General features: G+C 47.5%; 1 protein-coding gene across 4 annotated transcripts in view; it reads right to left on the reverse strand.

The window, feature by feature from the left end:
- Positions 1-22,557, reverse strand: part of AFAP1L2 (actin filament associated protein 1 like 2) — a 66,078-nt gene that overhangs the window by 11,241 nt on the left and 32,280 nt on the right. For 2 of the 4 annotated variants that reach the window (XM_069020072.1, XM_069020074.1), the window contains exons 2-6: positions 14,377-14,505; positions 13,772-13,849; positions 10,663-10,754; positions 6,464-6,554; positions 411-616 (exon numbers count right to left, since the gene is read on the reverse strand). In XM_069020072.1, coding sequence (XP_068876173.1) covers positions 411-616; positions 6,464-6,554; positions 10,663-10,754; positions 13,772-13,849; positions 14,377-14,505 — 596 coding nt within the window. Of the gene's footprint in view, positions 1-410; positions 617-2,907; positions 2,992-6,463; positions 6,555-10,662; positions 10,755-13,771; positions 13,850-14,376; positions 14,506-22,557 lie in introns of all 4 variants that reach the window. The other 2 variants (XM_069020075.1, XM_069020073.1) reach the window with 2 other exon arrangements.

The following is a 22,557-nucleotide window of genomic DNA, read 5'->3' on the forward strand; positions in this document are numbered from 1 at the left end:
TACACACAGGACATCCCTGTGTGCACAGATACACATACATCTGAGTGCATGCATATAAAGTCTGAAATACCTTTTACTGACACAGGATTAAGTCTGTTGTTAGCCTCTGGGATAAGTATCCCTTCTGCTCAACCACCTCAAAAAGTTTCCCTCAAAAAGTACCCCTACACATTTTTGGGGATTGGGATTTTGGCCACAAATGTGTCCTTGTGCCCCCTTCAGCAATCCCATTCCCATGTTCCTTCTGAAAATGGAATAAGATCCCCAAATCTCCAGGGCATGGTTTTTGAAGCATTGCTTCTAAGGGTACTTTGTTTTTTGCCAGCTCGTTAACATGGTCTGAGGTGCCACTTCCTCCCCCAGCTCATAAAACCACATTATTTTAGACAGAGAGTAGAGGATCTACTCACCAGCAACCTGGTGTCCTTGATAACACACAGCTGTTTTGCCCACTGTCCTAGCCACTTCTTTCTCCACAGGAAGGCACAGATGCGGGCATCCTTCATCAGCTCAATGGTGGCCTCTGGGGATGGCCACTGATGGGTTGCTGACTTGCCTTTGCTGCTCTCCTCCTCATCATAAGATTCATAGGAACTACTAACAGCTTCACCATCTTCTATAACAAAAGCAAAGCTCTATCATCAAATCCATTTTTAGAATAACTCTGAGTCAAATGCTTCCCTCAGCCATGCTCACACATGCACAAGCTTCCAGTGCAGGGACGTGTCTTTTGAGGCTCTCCTACAGAAGGATAATTAATAGGAAAATTATCCTCATAGATCCTTTTTTCTTTCTAGCCCAATATGAATTGCATTGCAGTATTTTGTGCCTAATAGACTCTGTTACCAAACACTCAAAAGACACTTCTCAGTTGACAACAAATTTGAGAACATTCCCTTAGACATTTCCTGATGTTTGCTGCTTTCCCCCCAAAGATGCTTTCACTACTTTCCACTTCAAGCCAAATATGCACAATTTTTAAGGCAACAGCAAGCTACAATCAGCCCTTGTCCTCTAAATGCCAGAAGTAAAAATGGTATTTGCAAGGCCAATGCAGCAAGCAATGATCTCTTGTATTTGAGATGTCATTCACTTTCCCTCTCTGGTCTAACAGGTCCCTCCCTCTCTCCTCAGCATCTAAAGGGACAGCAAGGGGCTTTGAAGTAACACACTGTTGCAGGACCAAAAATTAGTCATAAGTGGCAAATGTCAGGTGCAGTAACAACATTTTTTATGTCCATTCTTAAATGGATTGCTGTTACTAGGATGATTTGGAATTTTCATTGCAGATTATTGGAGTTTTCAAGCTAATCATTGGTACCAGGCTCATCAGAAACATGGAAAATGTTTCCCCTGACTGCAGGGGGATTTGCAGTGCTCTGCTGGCATTTACAGCTCTAAGTCACAAGATAAGCTCACAGAGCAAGATGGTAAGATTTGGGCAGCATCTGTGCAGGGTTTTGCATTCTTGTCCTATCAAACAGCATGGAGAGATATTGTTAAGTTTCTCTCACTAGAATTTAATCTAATTTGGATTTTCACCAAATCTTACTATCTACATAAAAATAACATTATCAGATTGGTGCAGATTAAAAGAAGAAAAGCAGTGAGAAAAGAGAAAGAAAAAGCCATTAGGAGCTTCACTGAAGAACATTTCAGTTGGGTTTATTTGTTCTTTAAATAAAAGGAACTGAGACGCAGTAACAAAGCTACACTCTTACCCCCAGTGAAATCTCACTCCATAACCTTCCTCAAGTGATCAAAACTGCACCAAGTAAACAAACTTTTTAAAAAGCAAACACTCCCTTTCGAAGTCTCTGAATGGAGCACATGACTGCCTCACCACCTCCACACTCTCAGTGTATCAAACTGTCCATCTTTTATGGGAAAACTTTACCCCCCTCTGCAGACCCTTTCTGCAGAGGGTCCACAGGCACCCTCTGCAGAAATTCAGGCGGAGTAAAAGTGTAGAGGTTTCTCAACCCTACAAACACCAAGCAGCTGAACCTCTGCACTGCTAAGGGACCTTTCCATATGCAGCAGCAGCAAGGATGCCAAAGGGAACCTCATCTTCAAATCTCCCTCCTTATCCACGTGAGGCTATCACTAACCACCCCTCTGGCACTTTCTGGAAGTCTCTGGTGCCCCCCACCTAAGCAGTAGGTCTCAGGCTGCCACCTTCCTCCTGAGAAGACCCGGATGCTCTTTTGTGCATCAACCACAACCACACATGTGGTTCCTCATGAGGTGAGCTCTTCAAGTAGGGAAGAGCACTGCAGCCACTGCTGGCCTGGTGACAGTGCTACAGCCTCATGAAGGTAAGGCATTTACCAGGCTGGGTAGCCGGCAAACTGGGACAAGCCTTGCCTGGTGGCTTGTGACAACCCTGTGGTCACTACTAAGGCTCACTGAGTCCTGAGTCATACAGTTCAGGCATCGGTGGCAGCCACAATCTTTGATGTTTTTATCTAAATCCACCTCTGCTTCCCTGTGGGTTTTCCCATGAGCTCCCAGGGAGCTAAATCAATGCCATGATGCAGGAAGCTCCAACCATCTTACACTCCCAATCAGGCTTTGCCCCAGCGGAGCACCTTCAATCATTCACCAGCTACTCGCCAGTACAGCCAGCATTACCACACATCAGCTCCACACCAGTGGCAGAACCAGGGGAATAAAATCTAGGGAAGTTCTCTTCATTGTCATCCTGAGCACAGGGAAAGCCACAAAAAATAATGCCTTCTGCATAACAGACAGAGAGAGGTGGTTATCCACCATGCATGTAACAGGCAAATCCAGGGGGAGGTACCTGATAATCTTTGCTAAAACTGAGGTTTTGGGGTTTTTTTTGGGTTTTTTTTGTTGCTGTTGTTAAAAAAAGGCACTTCAGGTTTGGAAAGCATGCCATACCCATTGTTATTGTGGCATAAATAACTCCCTCAGTAACCTGCAACCCTGGCCTGGGTCCAGCCGCAGCAAGCCTACCAAAAAGACCTGCACAGTCAAAAAGAAAGAGAAAGGGAGACAAAGAGAGAAAGCCACAGATAAGCAAATGCAGAGAACAAGGGCGTCCATCCCTTTGGCCAGTGGGGCTGTCCCATCCCTGCATGCCATAGGTAGGCCAAGACTTCAAACAGGGACAGCGTTTTCAACCCATCCCCTCAAACAAGGCAATTCCCTTTAAAACACAATCATCGTCATAATAATTAAAAGCAGGCAGGGCCGATGAGCTGTTTCAGCCAGAATAATTATTGCTCAGTTGGCAGCCCCGTAGCCCCTCTCGGGTTTTCACCCCGCTCCTTATTGCACCCTCCAATTATGCAAAGGCTGCTGATAAGGGTTTAACACATTCCAGCCCAAGAGGGAAGGGAAGCAGCAGCCTTTGCCAAAGCTGGAAAATGAAAGGGAGAGCGTCCCCAACGGAGGGGCGGGAACGCTGCTGATGAAAGATGGACCCCGAGACCCAGCGGACTCACCCTGCTGCATTTTAATCAATTCATCCACAGTTTGCTACCGTGCCTCACAGTCCCACCCCGATGCTGCACGAAACCTCTATCTCCTCAGCCCATCTGGAGGCTTGCTTTGATGTCCTTTCTTGGCAGTGCACCCACTTATTTTAGTGGTGTTCCTATTTTTGTCTGATTTCACTACGCCCATTTGTTTGGGGACACATGGGTGTCTTCCAAGGCCCATGCTGTAACACTGTCAGAAACAGTATTGCAGAGGGCCTTTTCACAAGAGCTTACAGTGACAGAACAAGGGAGAATGGATTCAAACTGAAAGGGAGTAGGCTTAGCTTAGATTTTAGGAAAAAATTCTTTACTGCAAGCATGATGAAGAACTGGCACAGGTTGCTCAGAGAAGCTGTAGATGGCTATCCCTGTAAATGTTCAAGGCAAGGCTGGCTGGAGCTCTGAGCAACCTGGTCTAGTGAAAGATGTTCCTGTACATGGCAGGGAGGTTGGAATGAGATGATCTTTAAGATCCCTTCCAGCCCAGGCCATTCTGTGATTCTATGAAACACCACCAGCAGCTCCCTGGACTGCCATCCCCCTCCCTATCCAGCCTGTGGGGAAAGGGGGTGGGCACAGAGGCCTTGGGGGGTTACTGGCACGAGGCTTTACCATCTTTGGCCAGGGCAAAGCCATGCATGTCCAGACTGCCCTTTAACAACTGCAGTTACACCAGGGTCCCAAATCATTTGCTAGCAGTGAGCATCACTCTGTGTAGGACAGGTACAAAGTACCAGTGACATCTGATAGGGCACGGGGTGGGGCAGGGGGAAGGGATGAGGAGCTTTGTGCTGGTTGAAACAAAGGGCAGGACAGGGACCTGTAGGTTTGCCCACATGCTTCAGCCTGATCTCTTGAGGCAAACCAGAGCACCAGCATTGCTGCCCAGCCTCCCACCTGCACAGCACACTAGACTTCTCCTGAGCCCCTGCAGCCCCCTCCTGCCACATATCTGCTGCTCCACATCTCTCCCTGCTCCTCCTTCTGGCTCACCCCCAAGGAACCACCTCCAACATGAGGTTGCCAAAGAGCACAGAGATTCTCATGAGGCTGCCCTCCTTCTCATGCAAAACATACTTTGTAGCACACCAGGAGGTTTGGGTAGAAGGGACACGGCGGGGCCTGAGAGGGGACTGGTGGATGAGCAGTCACAGGATGCAAAGGCACCACACACCTCAGTGGTGAGGAATCACTGGAATCCTCTGTCCCATCTCTGCTGGCTTCACAAGCTCCAATGTCCACTCACAGCTGTGGAAGGGCTCGGTAAAACACGGAGCCTGCTGGAGCAACAGCTGTTCGCAGCAGCCACAGCCAGCCACGCAGAGCTGCCTCATTTTGACAGTGCTCCCATCATCTGAGCTTTTCTCTCTTTTTGCAGAGCTCTGATCTCTCATTTCCTTCGGCATCTGACTGGCCTAGATTTCGGTGGGTGGGTGCTGGGTGTATTTGTGTCTCTGAGCAGCAGGTTACCAAGGAAAAGCAGAGGTGGGAGCTGGGTGTGCACTTAAGATTCCTGCCAGCCAAGTCTCTGAACTGAGGGAGAGTTCTTGGAACTGTCTGGGTAACACAAGCTGGGTATCACAGCACATCAATCCATGGCTGTACTCCAGCTAATCTGGCATGTGCCTTTTTATGCCATGCCATGTTATCCAATTCCCCAGTGTGCACCAGGGGGCAAAAAAAAGCTCCTTTATCTTACACTGCAGGCAATTGGAATCCCCCTGCCTTGAGGATGAGGCCCCAGATGCAGGAGGGCTTCACAAGGCATCACAGCCCTCACCTCAGCCAAACAACCCAGAGACTTTCAGCAAAACACACGGCAGAGGTGGAGGGGCCTCTCCTCAGCACCAAACAGCATCTTTCACCCTAGACATGATAAGCCTGCACCTTTTCCCATCTGAGCTGGGCACCATCTTCCTGTTCACTGACATGGAGCTCCAAAGCCAGGATTTCACACTGAGGCTGGAGAGGACCCAGCTTCTCTCAGCTCAGATTCAACAGCCGAGGGTTTCGACCCAAATCTTTCACCCTTAACTCTCACTTCTTGGCTTGCCTCAACCCTCCCCGCTCAGCTCTGCCCATGCCATACATGCTGCTGCAGCCAAGGCTGATGAGCAGAGATCTGCTTCTGCAGCAGGGTGATATAATCTATCTCATAAGGGCTTAAATGGATTATAAAGCCATGACAAGATCAGCCCTGCTATCAGATCAGAGAAAGGCAATCTCTCAGTGAAGGGTGTTCACCGAAAGGATGCAGGAATGCATCGTAAAAAGTGAGAATGTTGGAGCTCAGCCTGAATGCAGCAGCCTCCTCCCAGAGGGGTGGGGGGCCTGCAGGGGACAGGCGTGGGTGGCACTGCTCCAGGACATGGCTGGGGGTGCTGTCCCAGGCGGTGAGCGTGTGCAAGGGAACCCACACGCTGTCCCCTCACATGAAGCGTGGCTTTCTAATCAAGTTTACAGATGGTTAAACTGCCACAAGAGACAGAGCTGAATATAGAGCCAATTATAAAAATGGTTATCACTCCCAACAGACCAGCAGAGCCACGGATTTTGAGCCCCAAGGGGACAATTAGAGCACTAGGACACGAATGCAAGCCACCACAGCTTCACCACTCAGTCCTGAGCAGAGACTTGGGTTTGACTGCAGCCTATCTGCCAGAAAGCCACCAAGACAAAGAGAACCTGCAATGGTTTGTAACATTTTACAGTGACATTATACTGACCCAAGCATATGACTTACTTCTACAGGAAAGTTAAAAATTGGAGTCATTCAGTAGTCTTTGCTTTCCAGCTAGCATTAAGTCTGTAATATCAAGTTTGATGAGCAGCAGAATACAATTTTTTTCCCAAAAGCTGTATGAAATATCTGTGCTTTCATTTACTGATTCTCATAAACCTCAAGTCCTCCATCTCCCACATGAACCCCCTCCCAAGGGTTAGCTGGGATATACCATTTACAGAGATGTCATAGGGCTCAGCCTCTTCGTAATATCCCTCTGGGGATTCAATCTTGGGGACCGGAGGTTGTTTTGTTTCGAGAATCTGCAGAATAAACACATTAAAAAACCCATTATTTAAGGTAAAACAGATCCTTGAAAACAATGGGGCATCCTTTTTCCTTTAATTTTAGCACTCAGGTGCATCCCAGTGATGAGATCTTTTAGATGTGGTACAGTTAACTCGAATATAAATTGAAATTACTCTATAATTGCATCACAAATGTTACTTTCACATTGCTAAAAGCCCTGGGAAGATCAACTCATAGTAGCAGTTGCAACCCATCAGCCTTTCCCTGAACTGAGATTTCTGCCTGCTGCACTGACCCCCCTAAGCTCCCCATCATAGCTGGGGATGGCCCTCTGTTCTATGGATTATCTTATCAGGGAACCAGAAGGGAGGACAATTGGTGCAACCCTGGCTTTACACTGAGAGCTTAAACTGAGAAGTCTCTGGTCATGTCTCCAAGTCTCTGACTGATAGAAACCAACAGTTAAAAATCTCTGCTTTAGGAACTATATTGTGAATCTTTAATTGTGCTCTTAACAAAAAATGAAGGAAATGGATAAACAACACCAATGGAAAATAAGCCTTTGAAAAGAGTCCAAGTGCTGGAAAATCCCTGTGGTGCCTGCCAAACCCCTCCCTAAACACAAGCAAGGGCTGGCAGGAAACACATGCCTTGATCCCTTAGAAATACCAATATGTGAGGGAAAAAAAAAGCTACAAAGCAAACTTTTTACTTTTCAGGTGATTCACACAGATGGTGGACATGAGACAGCAGAGCAGCAGCAAGAACAGATCAGTAGGATGAGCACAGAGCTTATTGTCTTCCCAAATACCTGGCATCCTATCTCCCACCTTGACCTGACAGGAGCATCCCCCTGTTCCCAATGAGGCGTCCCTACTCCTCACCGAGGTGAAACCACCCCCAGACATGTGACAACAGGTTGCTCTGGCTCACAATGCTTCAGCTGACCCGACTGAGGCTGTGCAAACCCTGATGGGATGCTCAGGGTTAAAGCCCCACTCTCCCCCGGAGGAGGACCACAAAAGCAGCTCTCTCTGCAGAGAGAGCAAGGTTGAAGGTCAGAATCATGCATTGTGCCAGCCCACATGATTGCTCCTGGGGGCTTAGGGAAGAGGGGCCAGCTGTGCATCAGCATTGCAGAGCAGCCTAAGGCAAGATCAGTCCTTTGCAGGTCATGCCAATGTCAAGTGCAGGTGCAAAGCTGCCCATCCTGCCCCAGATGTTTCCACCAGCAGCTACTGGTGCCCAGAAGCAGAAAGGAAGCTTTGAAGGAAAGGATTTTCTGGCCAGCAGCTGCCCACAAAGGGAAGCTGCTGAGTCTTTGGGAGCAAGGAACCCTGACCACACCAAAGTCACACGTCTGTTCCCACGTTGGAGAGCTGCCCGTGGCTCCGCCAACCTCCCAAACTCCTCCAGTGCTAAAACTCCTTCTTACATGGGTCTGCCAGATGCTGTGAGCAGACTGAACTTTCCTTCCAGAGCCACGTAGAACACTGCTGAAAACACTTGCCCTCCAAACACTTAAAAGATTTAGGAACTTCTTGTCCTAATGTGTTACATTAAAGAAAAAAAACAAACCCAGTCACTCCAAGGCTTTACTTAATCCCTTCCCTGGCTAGGAAATGTGTCTGTAATTGCCATCTGTGGTGGTCTCCTGTGTGTAGCCAGCTCACAGCTTTGTGCTGGCCATAAACAAACTGCCTACACAAAGAAATGCTGTGGGTTTTTTTGACACCATCCCACAACTGTCAGGGAAGGGGCTGCTCTGTTTTGTTTCCCACAGACAATGGAAGCCAACAGAAAATAGGTGGGACTGCACCTTGGCTGCCCCAGAAGGTATTTGTTTTGTCTCCTCTTTCCCTAGGGGAATGGAGTTGTTTACTCTCTAACTTAAGTCAAAGGGCATATATTGTGTTATTGAACCATGCTGGCCCTTGCAGAACATTTGCCTGTTGCATTATGGCACCATGAACATGCAAATATAACCACCTTGGGTGTCTGCATCTGCACCACAGGACTTTCCCTGCAGATGGTTGTGGGAAGAGGCAGAGCTGCCAGGGCTGCAGGAGAGCAGAGGTCACCAATGTCTGAGCCGTGGCCGGCAGAACTCATTGTTTAAAGGTTGTTTTGGGACAAAGCCAAAGAAATCAGTGGGATCCAGGTGGGCCACCCCTGTTGGGTTGCCTAATGACTGCTGGTGTCAGTGGGTACCAGGGACAATCTGCTGTGCAGAGCTTTATCACCATATTTCTTCCATGCCTCAAAAGGCAAGTGTAGAGCAACACCACAGGGTGCCTGAGTGTCACCAAACCACAGAAAACTCTGCAGAGCTAAAATAGATCTAATCTGAATTCCTCTGCTAACCTCCCAGGCTCTGTGTAAGGAGCTGTGCTCCACCCTCCACCACCCAGGTGGCTGTGGCTCCTGCCTGCACTGAGCTGCAAACACAGGCAGGGAAGATCTATTTCCCCCTAACAGCAATTTCCACTAATTAAAGCTCTCCCCAGCCCCTCTCCTTGAAGGACACTCAGATATCTTTGCTGCCAAAGCTCACTGACACTCAGATGTTCAAATGTCAAATGTCAGCAGCATTTGACTGCTGCATCCAAGAGAGGTTAGCTCCAGTAGTAAGCAGGTGGGAGAAGGTAATTCCCAGCGCAGGTCTGGGAGAAGACAAGTCCCCTTCTCAGCTAAAATCAGACTGTTTTTTTCTAATTCCCTCTTAACTTCCAGATTTCCCAGTCAGAAAGCTGGGCTGCACCAAGCTCAAGAGAAATGCCCTGGGGACACCCGGCTGCTGCTTCCCCAGTGGTGCCTTCATTCCACCTCCTGCCCACCGTGAAATACAGGGCTAAACAAAGATTCCTGCTCTGGCCACTGCTCCCAGGCACTCCAGCTCCAGCCATCTGCGTGGGCAGAGCCCTCTGGGGCTGGAGCAGCTCCCAGCAGGCAATCACGCTGCATCCGAGGGTTTGTCAGCTGCATCCCATCCTACTCCTTGTTTTCCCAGCTCCTCCAGCTAACCCAGCTGAGCTACACAGATCCCTGGGCAAAAGTCCTGGGGCCTCACCCTGCATCCTCCTTCCTGGGAAAGGAACAGATCCTCCTTTGTGGTTGATGGATGCACTACCCCATCCTCCTCCATGCCTCCTCCTCCTCCTCCCCATGCATGCTCCCTGCCCTCCTTTCCTTTCACATCCTGAAATCCCAGCTAACAGCAATTCCCACATTGCATCAACTACTGAACAGCGACATCCAAGGTCTCGAGGATGACCTGTGTCTAGGACAGCTGGGCTGGCTTGCTGGCACAGAGACAACATCTCACTGAGAGCTGATGGTGTTTAACTGACTTATAGCTGCCCTGCAGAAAAATCTACAGTGCCAGCAACTCCCCCTCACAGACCTGTGGGCTGCACAACCAGAACAACACCAGCAGCCAATGCACAGACACCACCAGGTGCTCCAGCTGTGAGCAAACCTCTGGTAATGGCCAAACTGAGAAAGGCTCTGCCAGCAAGGGATGTCCTGGTACTGCCCAGGGACCACCCCACCATCCTGCAGCTGAAGGATTTCTGGCTTTTCTAAAATCATCATCAGCCCAGGCACAGCTGATTTATAGCTCAGGAGACATTTCCAAAGGCAACAGCTGAGAGTCATCACGACCTCTGTTTCTTGGAAAACCTCACTTCTTCCTTGAGCCTGGAGTGCCATGCAGTGGGTGTGAGTCTCCCTGACAGGGAGCACAGCCCAATTTGCACAGTGCTCCTGCACACTCACGGGGAAATCCCACAGCTCCTGCTCCATCTGTGCACAAGCTTTGGGAACCACAGCAGTCTCTGGGTGTCCAGCCACCCCAGGCCACCATCCAGCTGCAACACCTGCACCAGCCACACACTGACCCACAGCCTTTGTAAACATGAAACATACAGCTGCAAATCCCTAGTTCAATGTTTTATTATTATTTTTTAAATAAAGCTCACCAGGACTTTTTGTCTCACTAACATACACAGGCAGAGGTCTTTCCACCCAGCCATGCTGCACAGGACACGACAAAAGTGAAGCCTCAAGGGGTTCAGAGTCCCAGGCTGAGGCAGCAAAAAGCAAAGGGTGTGAAAAACTTACCTTTGGAGGGGGGAGGTCTGGCAGGCTCTTCTGAGGAGGTGACAAATGCAGTCCCGAGTCTCCATTGGTCAGGGAGTTTTTCTGGTCCAGCACTGCAAGGCAGAAACAATTACAAAGATGACATGTGGCATCTCCCAGCAGAGCACTCGCTACCCTGGGCTGTGCTGGGGCAAGATGCTATTTCAGTGGGAAGCAGAGCGACAATTACAGACAGGGCTGCAGGGCCACCATGTCATTTCAGGCCACAGCCAGGAATGAGACACTAGGAGACCCAGCAAAAGAACTGACCTCTGGTTTTAGGGCATGTTTTTCCTTCTGGAGGGAAAACTGGGATGGCCAGACCCACTGCTGAGACTTCAAAGGGTCTTGAGAAGCAGCACAGGCAGACACTACACAGTATTTGGAAACCCATGGCACTTTAGTCCTTGCTAGCTCTGATCCCTGCTGCTGCAAGCAGACAGGTTGGTGACTGTCTGCTCCTCTGCTACCTTTCCAAAAAAACGGATCTAACACCAGCCCTCCCAGGGCGAACTGCAGAGGTGGCTGCCTAGCTGAGTGCACAGTGGCTTATCAAAGCCAGCCATGATCAGCAGTGTAATCACTGCTCAAGGGAGGGCTGCTCTTGAAGCAGCCCAGGCCAAACACATGTATGGGCACATGGCAGAACTGCTCCAGGCAATCCGTGTCTGCCTCTGCAAAGTCAGATTTTCCAAGCAGCTGAGAGCAGAGTGATTCAGTATCTGGAGGGTACATTGAAGGCTCAGAAAACTTGTGTTCAGTCCCCCTTCTCCTACCACAGAACTCCTGGGTGGCCTTAAACAAGTGCCCAAATCCCATGACCTCTGAGATAGTGCAATGATGGACATATCCCTTCCTTCTCCAGCTACACCCACCAGCATCACAAATCACAGACTGCTTCCTTACTGGAGTGGGAGGGAAGGAATATTTTTCCCTAGACAAGCACTAACATTTTGCAGGTGTCCTCTGATAAAGATGTCTCTCTAAAACCTGCAGTTTGAAGAGGATTTAGAAGAGGGAAGGAAAAAGAAAAACCATCCAAAATCCTGCTAAAATTCACATCTGTACTAACTATTACTTATCTGTGCTCTATGTTCCTTGTACAAGTGAATGTCACCTGGTATTTGGGCTCAGAAGATCACAGTGTCCACACCAGGAGCCCTTCACATCAGTCCCACCTCCCAGACTCCTGCCCCTTTGTGCTGACTTACAGAAGGAGATGGCATTTGGCTCACTTAAGAGCCCCGAGGACTCACAGGGTAGAGACTTGCTGTGTTTCTCAGGTAAATGAGATCCAGAAAATGATGGTGCCTTCATCAGCCAGTGCAGGGAATTCAATTACTGTGCCACACAAAGGCATCTCAAAAGCAGTGTCTGTTCTGCTTAAATCCTTACTGATGAAAATTGCAAGTAAATACACGGAGCAGGGAAACACATTTTTGTGCAGAAATTGCATATTTTAAAGTTTGGAGGGGGGACTTCTGGAGCTGATGTGCTATCAGTTTGGAAAGCATTACACTCTGTGCTGCTGGAACATGACTGTGCACAGCTGCTGTGGAGAAGAAACTCTGCAGAGCACAAGAGGTCTTGTCGGCCTCAGCCACAAAAGTGTGGTCCCCAGTCCCATTACAGGCATGGAATTGCAGTAGATAAAAGGGATAGAGGGAGTTGCACAACCACTGGAAGACTGAAATCACACCAGTGGGCACTTGGGCCCCCTCCACCTGCTAAACCTGAACTTGCAGGTACCTCTCCATCCAGTTACAGAGCAGGATCAGAGCTCTACATCCAGCTGCAGCTGTGGCTAAGATCCCATACATGTCTCACTGACTTCAGCACTTCCAAATAACTCAGTTTTACTTGGAATAGGGAAGTTGTTGAAAACAGGGAAGTGCCATGTCCCAACAGGGAGTGACCAAGTGGGCAGGGTCATGGCCTTGATAGGGAAAAGTCTGAAATAAAAGAACCACCTCTAAAAATAATTTGTCTGAAATCTTCCCTGTGTTTGAGCATGGTGGAGCAGTGCAAGCTTTCCTTTATCCACTCAAATGAGAACTTATATAAAGATATGTTTCTGTTGCTGCTCAGCTGCTGGGAGCTACTGGGAGGCTGTGTGATCCTATTATAGAGCATTACAGCATCACCCAGAGGGCCCTGTCTGGAGATCACACTGGGACTGCACGTATAATCTGGGAGGATATCCTGTCTTCAGAGGCATTTGAAGTTAGCCCAAGTTTGGCTGCAGGTAGTTTAAAGAAAAAAATCAAACCAAATAAACAAAAAACCCCACCACAGAGAAGCAAAACCAAAACAAACAACTGTGGAAGTGGAGCAATCCCAACTATTGCAGGACCAGCACATCAGCAGCAGGCTGCACTGATGAGTCCCTGTCTCATCCCTTTAAACTGGAAACTCTGGGGTAGGATCAGCCCCTGAGTAGGTGTGCACTACAGAAATGTGTCTCACTAATACTCTCACTCCATGCAATTATCAGCAACCTCTTTCATGGTGAACTTCAAAGAGGAGGAACATTTTTAGACAATTATGTTCTTTGCCGTGTTACGAATTCAAAACCTGGGAAATCTAACTTGGAAATGAATATTTTATCTAGGTTTAATTTCTTGGCTTTTACTCTGCAGGACTCTCACATCCCTGAGGGATGAAGGTGCTCTGCCCGTGCAAATGGCAAGGGCTGAGCCCTGAGAACTCTCCTCTCAAGGCTCTGACAACACAGACCCTCCGGGCCAGAGCAGAGCAACACAGCAAACAAGAAATACACTTTCAAGGTCTCAAAGATGCAAAAAGTGATTTGTTTTGTGGCCAAAGAAAGCATGAAGCCTTCCTTAAATATTTCAAGCACTGGAACTTCAAGCCTTAGAAGGCAACATTTTTATCCCAAAATAACGACCTCCAAAGTGCTACTTCCAGGAATAACCTCGCAGTGCTGGCAAGGACCACTATTTCCAAGGGAATGTTATGAAAATGGCCCTTCCACACCAGCAGCTGCTTCAGCCCTCAGAGCTGCCAGAGCAAGGCTCTAACCTCGTGTGCCTTCATCACCCCATTAGACCCTTCATCTTCAGCTCCCTACCTTTGTCTTGTTTCTCTTGGTCGCCCTGCTGTTTATGGACTGTCACTTTGTTCATATAAATATACTCCTCATCGCCACCTGCAAACAAAGGGAAAAGTGAACTCTTAATCCACAATGCTGCTTTCACGCTGCTAAGTTTTTCCACAAAGGCAGATGTAAAAAGTGTCTCTGCTGAGCACATTTGGGGAGAGCACATTGGTTGAGGCAATGTGCAGGAAAAACCCCAAGAAGTAATAAAAAGCAGAAAAATTAGTGCTTTATAGTCAGGAAATTCCGTAAGTTAAAACTTCTACTTAAACATTAACTTGGCCAAACAGTACATCCTGTGTATCTTACAAAGTGGATTAAATAAACTTAAGGTTTAATAAGGAAAACAGAAAGGATCAGGAATCTTGGGAATCCTTTGCTTGTAAAGCTGGACACATAACTATAGTAATTTTACATAAACAATTAGAGGTCACTGCAAAAATAAACTCAGTTTCATTTTCTCCTTCTAATTTTCATGCCTCCTCTTCCCACCAGCCGCCAGGAAAATGTTGCTCCAAGACCATGTAGCAATTCCCATGACAGCCCACCACCCCATCCTTGGTTTTCCTCATCTGTACCACTGGACTTGGTGTAGACTTTCAGAAGGTCAGAGAGGAAGCTCTTCTTCACCACAGCAGTGCTGCTCAAGTTCTCCTTGTCCAGTATCCTTAGAAAATCTTCAAGTTCTGTGAGCAGCTGCTCGAGAGCTGTAACAGAAACAGACACAACTGTTGGCAAAGCAGCTGGGTGGTGTGTCAAAACAGGACATATGTTAATTTCACGCTTTCCAAGATCCTTGGCTTTTTTCTGCCCAGGAACAGTTCATATTTAATTTTCCAGCTTGAACTCTGCCTCTAGCTTTGGAAAGAAAGTGGGTCCCAAAACAAAAAATTTCCAACTTCCCTTAGTCTGTTCACACATCAGTGAAATCCTATGTAAATACCTATTCTTCTTGCATTAGGACTTTTTGCTCAAGGAAACAAAACCCAGAGAGATTTGGAGCATTAGGGCTGAGATTACACGGAAGCAGCTTGCAAGGTCTTCATACATGCACCTTGAGTTCTGGAAAACATCATTCAAACCTCATTTGGCTTGGGATCTACCAAAGGTCCTGCTTTTTGCTTCCTCTTTCTAAGCCTCCTCCTTATTTGGGAGAGATGGGGCCCTGGCAACCTGGTCTAGTGGGAGGTGTCCTTGCCCATGGTCAGAAAGTAGGAACTAGATGATCATTAAGGTCCCCGCCAGCACAAACCACTCGACAATTTTATGTTTCACTCTACCATTATTTCTCTGTCTGGATGAATTTGAAAATGTTGATGTGTGTATTCCAAAAAGAAAAGAAAAAAGATCCCCACCTCCCCATATACATAAATCACAATTCAGTAACTTCTCGAGCCACCTTGCTTGGGCAGTGACCACAGACATCATTGTATCACATGAAACTGAAGACAAAAGGCTCAGCAGCATCTCTCAGAGCCTCAGGAAGCCCTGCTGTACCCAAGACATCCCTGCACACCCAAAACCAGCACCTTGGACATGCCACTCCCCGTCACTAGCGGCTGAGCCAGGCTAATGGGTTTGTTTTCCTCCCGAGGAGGTGCTGCAAAGCCCTGCCACCAACAAATCACTGCTCTGACAGGGCTCACGCTGAAGCAACAGATGCTTAATTGCTCGCTTTTGTTCGCACCAAAGTTTATCGTGGGCTAATTAGCAGCAGGGGCAGGAGGAGGAAATAACAGAGTACTATGTAGAGAGAGGAAGCATTGCGCAAGAATGACAGTATGTGGGAAAAACGTGCCAAAGCCAGCCGGGACTGTTGCTCCCCTCTGGAGGCTCCCCTGGTACCCCTCTCCATCGCTCCCTGGTGCTGAGGATCTGCAGAGATGGGCAGTGAAACTTGGGTTCGCCACCACCAACCGCCCTGCAAGCCAGGCAGTGATTCCTCAGCTCTCCACCAGGGAATTTAGGGATAACTCCAGGGGGGCAATGCTCCTGTCCCTTTGCTTACAGCATTTCCACACTGGGTGATCCCATGGAACCCCTGCGAGTCGCAGTTCACACCCATGAACTAGAAAAGTGCAAATGTTTTGGTTTCATAAATGCAAAGCATCTGAGCATTGCTAGTTAAAGAGCGGCCACATTTAAAGTCACAAAGAACGTTTGTTTAAGGGCAGGAGAAAGCCATCACCTTCTTACTCACCTATCTTTAGCCACCAGGCAACTGTCCTGGGGTAAGCACATATCAGAAGATCGATAAATAATTAAAGGTTTATGTTGCTAGCCATTAATTGAAAAAACTTGCTACTGCTCTCAAACTGAATTAATCTCCACCAGACTGACTGTAAAATAGTCTAATGACTCCAGATCAATCAATAACAGCTCCAGAGGAACCAAGCAACCTGTAGTTATTGACATTTCATTCTATACCCTCTACACCAAATTAATTCTCATCTGGTCTGATTTAGGAGCAGTAGGGAATCATGCTGTGTTAACTCAAATGTCTTTGCTAGCTGATGTTTTTCCCAGAGAAAACAAGAATCACTTCAAGAAACAGCAGCTTTTTTTTCCATAAGCTGTGAGAAAACAGGTAGCATTTGCTGATAATAATACTGGATGCCATTAAGCAATGAATGGTGTCAAACCTACTCACAACTGGCTTCTCTCAAGCTCCTGTTCCTTTCAAGTTTAAGGAAACCCCAAGGTAAGTCACAGCCTTGCTACACTCACCTGCTTCAGTGGCCCACTTCAAAAAATTCAAATTGAGGTCAGGTCCTGCTGGTCAGGCCAGCTGGACAGGACATTTATGTGTCAGGGATGATATCAGAAGAAAGAGAGAACACCTAACCTTAATCTGAAGTTTCAGAAGTGGGTCAGCTCCCAGCAGCTGCCCACATGGATGTCACAACAGTGGGTCTGCAGGGAAGGGGATACAATTCCCATTCCCTCCTCCACCCCCAGACTGCAGAAAATGACTTTATTCTTCTCCCAGGCATCCACAGCTAACAGACACACAGGGCTGAGCACTTATGAATAGTACAGCCCATATAGTAGGTTACATTTTCCAGCCCACCAAAGCTGAACTCAGGCTTCCAGTGACTCAAAGCAGCTCATTTAGGATGTGATCCTGGGGCCACAGAGGTCAGTGGAAAGACTCTGTCAGACCTCAATGGATTCAGACTTCAGGGACTCAAGAGAGATTAATTTTGCTCTTCTTCTGCAAGAAGCAGTATATAAACCATCTGCTTCTATGTAAGTATCTTTCTGATCTCAGCTGGACATTCCCAACCCAAACCTGATACCTGCAAAAATAAACTCCATTGACTGTTCATTCTCTCCTATCAGAGGGCGAACAAGCTAATACTCATCAGAGACTGATGAACATGAGAAGTAAAATGAATTCATATGATGAGGGTCTGTAAGATCCTCTGTGCAAGCCACTATCACAGCAGGTCCCAGCAGGTCAATAGGACTAAAAACAATTGAGAGCCCTTGTACACTAAGCCATCTCAGGATTTTGAGTGCTGGAAGTCACTGTTTGATCTCAGCTGAAGACCTATCATGCTGTGGTGGTGATGTATGGAACACGCTCATGGTAAAACCAGGTGGGTGGCTTTTCAAAGCAGCCTGAAACAAATGGGTCTCCCTGCAAGCTGCATGGTTTTGCTCTCCCTATCTTAGCAGCTTAGAAATGAGAGCACATAAAGAGATGATTCCTGATCTGCAGGGCAATAGTTACAGATGCAAGGAATGTATTTGCAAAATCATATGGCTGTGAGCAGCAGGATGAGAGATCAGAAGTAGACAGAAACCCAAGTCCCAAGGCAGAGAAATTCGCAGATGATTTTTTAAAACCTTTTTCCACTGCTACATCGCTCTTCTCAACTCTCATAGCACTTCTTTGTGACTCAAGTCATATTTCTGGCACCACCTCAAATAAAGACCTTCATAGAGCTTACAAAAATTCAGTCCCCTTCACAGAAAACAAGGGAGTGCCTCTAAGGTTAAGATTGTCAGAAAAATTAAGAGGCTTGGCCAAGGTCACCGTGAATACCTGCACTGAATCCAGTCCTCTCAAGCACCATGATATGACCCACTCCAGCTCCCTACAAAGCATGGCCACAGGCCTGGGGCACCATGAGAAATCACAGCACAGCTCATGTCATGTTCTTCTCCATGGCAACAGACATCAGTAACTGGATAAAACCTGTAGGAATTTCTCAGCACAAGATGGAAGGAGGTGTAGGAGCATCACAGTCAATGGGAAACTTGATTTCTATCAGCAGTGAGTGGATGATCATCACTGAAAGGATGGTAATTTAAAGTGTATAGAAATATCACATCTGTACTGGTGTAATAAGGACTTTCAGGGTGGGGGTTACAGTCAGAATTACCATCTCTTTCTTCTTGCATGCACTTAACTGGATGATGAGATATGTTCTCTCTTCTTTTACTCCAAAACAATGCAACCCTTTTTACAGAAACTCCTGGGCTGCCCCTGACCACCACAGGCTCTCTCAGTTTGAAGGCTGCAACTCTGGTCGCAGCAATAAGCAAAGAGATGCTTTAAACACGACTGAGCTGTTCCAACAGCAATTCAGTGGCAGCAGGACAGCGCTGAAAAGGGCTTCTTTTGGCAGGAGTCTGTGCCTTTCTTCGCAGGCTGAAAGTCTCTTGCATTGCAGCAGTGTCTATCCCAGCTCATGTGAAGCTAGAGCCAAAAATCAAACAGCTTGCAAAGCCCTCATTGAGGAAGCACATTCCTTGCAAAAGAGCTGCCAATTTTGCCTGACACCAAGGTCACTGAAAGGTAAATGACCATTAAACTAGATTATAGAAGCCATTCCTACCAATAACCACTGATCTCTGTCATTGTGCTACAATAACAACCTATATCTACATCTAATTACTTCATGTCTTGGCCTTATGAGGAAATGGAAAGACAGGCTCTGAATGAACTTTCATTCAAGTGTTTCAGTAACCACCGGGCAGGATTGTATTAGACCATTTAATCTAAATTCAATTACTTATTTCATCAAGGTAGAGGGGCCCCAGCCACCGGACAAAGAACTGTAATAAGATATATACTAAAAGACAAACTCTTTCCTCTGCTGAGATGAGAGGTGAAAGATAAGGAGTATCATTTGCTAACAGGAAACTAAGGTATTGGGAGATTAAGTGATTTGCCCAAGGATATGGGCATATTCTTCAGCACACCAGGAATATAAAATAGCTTTCCCATGTCCCAGCCTGCAGATTTTGTTTCCAACCCCCCATCAATAGATCCCAAAGTGCTGGGAGATGTTCCACCCTCCTGCCCAAAGCAGACTCTGGGTTTGGTACTTTTGGCTTCACCCTTCTTTCCTAGACGGAACTGGGCTAAGCAGCTGACAAACAGCTCCATTCAGGCACCTGCAGCCTGTGCCATGCCAACCTTTTTGCTTCAAAAATCTTGGAAATTCCAGAGATAGTAGAACTAACAACTGCATTGCAATTCATGAAGGAGCCAGTCCCCAGGAGCAGAGGGGATCCGGCGGAATATCTTGAGGTACCTGCTCAGGCACAGCCTCCCCAGACTGCCTCCTCCATGCACTACATCCCATGGCAGCCTTTCAGCCCCCGTTTCCCACTGACCAGCCCTGCTGGCAGCACTGGGATTCCCCAGGGGTTGCTTTGGCAGAAAGCAGTTCCTTTCTAGCCCCGGTTTCTTTTTTTCCTTCACTGCAGAAAATGAATAGGGCAGCTGAGGAGCGTGCAGAGAGGACAGGCAGGCACAGAGGCAGCATTCACGCTGCTGAATAGCAAGTGCTGTCAGAAGAGCAGGAGGACCCAGCCCAGGCCTCCTTGGCTAATTTGGAGTCTTACAGTAACAGTTGGGCTTTGCAAGAGGGAAAAGTCACCCACGGTTACAGCTAGAGAAGGCCATTCTCCCCAGCTGTGAGGAAAGGCAGATGTGTGGATGGTGACAGCTGTAACAGCTGGATGACCCCTACACCGGGCCACCTTCCAGAACAGCAAAGCCGATCAGACAAATCCTCAGACAAACCAACCCTCCTCACCCTGCCGGCTCCAGGGTCGTGCAGAGGAGCAGTGAAGAAAAGGCAACAGCAATGCTTCGGCCCCTCTGCAGTGGTTGCAGCTCCTCTGCCAAGCTCTGGATGCTGCTGGCTTTGGCAATGAAGCACAGGGAAGGACAGGTGGTAAATGGTTCATCCAAATACACTGAGAAGAAGCAACATCTCTGTTGAATCCCAGAAAGCTGCTCCTCTGAGAAGCATCCCCATCACACTGAAACCCCACCAGCATTCACCCAGGGTGTAGAGCAGAATAACCCAGGTGAGTGCAAACTAAAGTTTACCACTTTGGTTTTGACCATCAGAAACAATGCTTTACTTCCCACACTTGCACCTGTAATGACTGGGCAGCCTTCCATCGTCTTGCTTTTCATGGGAAGTGAATAAAAAGCCCATCCCACTGTTGTCCAGTTGAAAGGATTTTTTTTACCCACAGAAAAATAATTATGAATATATAAATATTTGTAGAAAAAAGAAATCTCCCCACAGAAAAATGAGAAGTGCTGTGTTTATCGAAGGAAAACCCACAAAAACCCTCTAAGCTTCTGGTAAACAATGAACTTTCTCATTGGAGAATCACTGCTAGATTAAGCAAAACAAAAGGCGAAATTCATAATCCTGAGACAAGCTAAAATCCCTCAAAATAAGAAAACTGTAAAACTGGAGAACTCCTATCAGAGTTTTCCTAATAAGCCAGACAAGTGTCAGACAGTTATGACCACTGTCACAAAGCAGTCTGATTTTTAGACACAATGAGTGCTCACAGGGAAGAAAGAAAGAAAAAAAACCCACCCAGACTGTTCTATTGATGTACCTAAAATCCAGCACTGCCTGGATTCACACTCTCGTTGGGAGCACTAGGCTGGTCTTTGTTGCAAAGTATGATTCATGGAAGGACAGAGGCAAACAATGTGTTTGGCTGGCTGTGGGCTGTGAACTGCGCAGATGAACCCAAGCAGCTCTGCGTGGGCTGCTCTGGAAGTTTGAACAAGACTTGTATTGAGAAGTGGCAGCTCCAACCCAGGAACTCTGAACTTTAACAAAACGGCAGCAGAAAATGCACACAAAGCTTTTTTCAGTTAGCTGAGCAAACAACAGACTCCTCTTCCCTCCACTGGAAGGTGGGAAACAGCATCCAAGAAAAATTAAGAAAAAAAAAAAAAGGAAGAGAGAAGAGAAGCAAAACATGAAACTTACCCTGTCACAAGGAGATTTTACTGAGCACTCTTGCATTTTAGTGCCATATTGCTTCACTGTATCACACAGAGAAAGGTTTAGGTTGGAAGAAGGGACCTTAACGATTATCTGGTATGCAAGGAGGGTGTGTGTATGACATTTCATGGGCAACATAGTGATGTCTTTCTTTGCAAAGGGTCTCAGCCTTTCCATGACAGAGCAACTGGTGAGTCACTGGAGGTCCCCCACTGCCAAACAAATTTGTTGGATGACATCCGAGAGACGCTGGCACCTCTTCCCTTTGGAGCATGCCTCATTAGCAGACTGCCCACCAAAGTCACAAGATCCCCAAAGCTGTACTAGGCTACAAACTGCAGGTCTGTGCTCAGGTGCTTAGGGATGCTCGTAGCCTCGGTAGATGGGACCATATCACAAAGGGTCATGGAAAACCATGCTGGGACCTGGGGTGGATCAGACTGTCCCCCTGAGAAGTGCCACATCCTCACTGTGCAGGGAACCAGGTCACAGACAAGTTGTGTACCACAGCAACTCCTCCTGGGGCAGATCCCAGCTAGGAAAACAGCAGGGAAGCAACGAAAGAAACATCAGCGCAGTAGTCAAGAGGGTAAGTAATGTCAGTATAAATCAACATACCTGTCAGCTAAAAAAGTTGGACCAAGTCAGGCAGGGCAGGACATTAAAGACGGCACTGTTTTTAAGGTAAATGGCTCCAAGAGCAGGGCCTGGTGGACTCCTTTCCCCATGGGGAGGAAAACAATCCCAACAATTTGTACAAAGTAGAAGCCACATCTGTTGCCAAGCCCAAGATTGAACCCACAGTGGCGTGGCAGAGACATCACTTCCTCTGAAGCTGCCACCACTGATTCCCTTCTGTCCCCATAGTCTTTTCTGCTGCTTTTCCCCCTTACTCCTTCAGTTTCCAGCTAAGATTGGTGGTTGGTTGGTTTGCGGTTTTTTTGCCTTGTGAAGTGTTGCTCTCCTCTCCATCACTCTATGAGGCTGACTTCACTGGGGGGGTTGGTGACCATCTGACCTGCAACTTGAAGCACATCTGCTGTTTGCTGTCTAATGTAATGCACAGCTGTACCCAGGAAGGGGCTATACTAAGAGGTGGCTGATCAAATAGAACAGCTGCCCCCAAGGAAAAGAAGCACGCAAAAAACCTCAACCAAATGCCACAAACACACAGGGCTCTACTGCTGGAACCTATGCAAGAAGGCATCCCACAGCTGCCTGCTCAGCACAGCCTTGCTCTCCTCTGCCTTAATGCAGTCTTTGCTCCATGAATGGGGCAACGTGCTCCCTGGACTTCAGCTGAAGTCTTTGCCAAGGCTCCTGGAGCATGGTTGTAGTCAAAATGCTGAGGCACACTTTGCATCATCCCTGCTCATCACTCTGCATGGCTGCATCCAGAGGAAAGCACGTCACGTTTCCACCCCGTCCACATTACAGAGCAGCAGCACAACAGAGGCACACAACAGTCCCTAATGC

This window comes from Aphelocoma coerulescens, chromosome 6, assembly GCF_041296385.1.
Source record: "Aphelocoma coerulescens isolate FSJ_1873_10779 chromosome 6, UR_Acoe_1.0, whole genome shotgun sequence".
Classification (NCBI taxonomy): domain Eukaryota; kingdom Metazoa; phylum Chordata; class Aves; order Passeriformes; family Corvidae; genus Aphelocoma; species Aphelocoma coerulescens.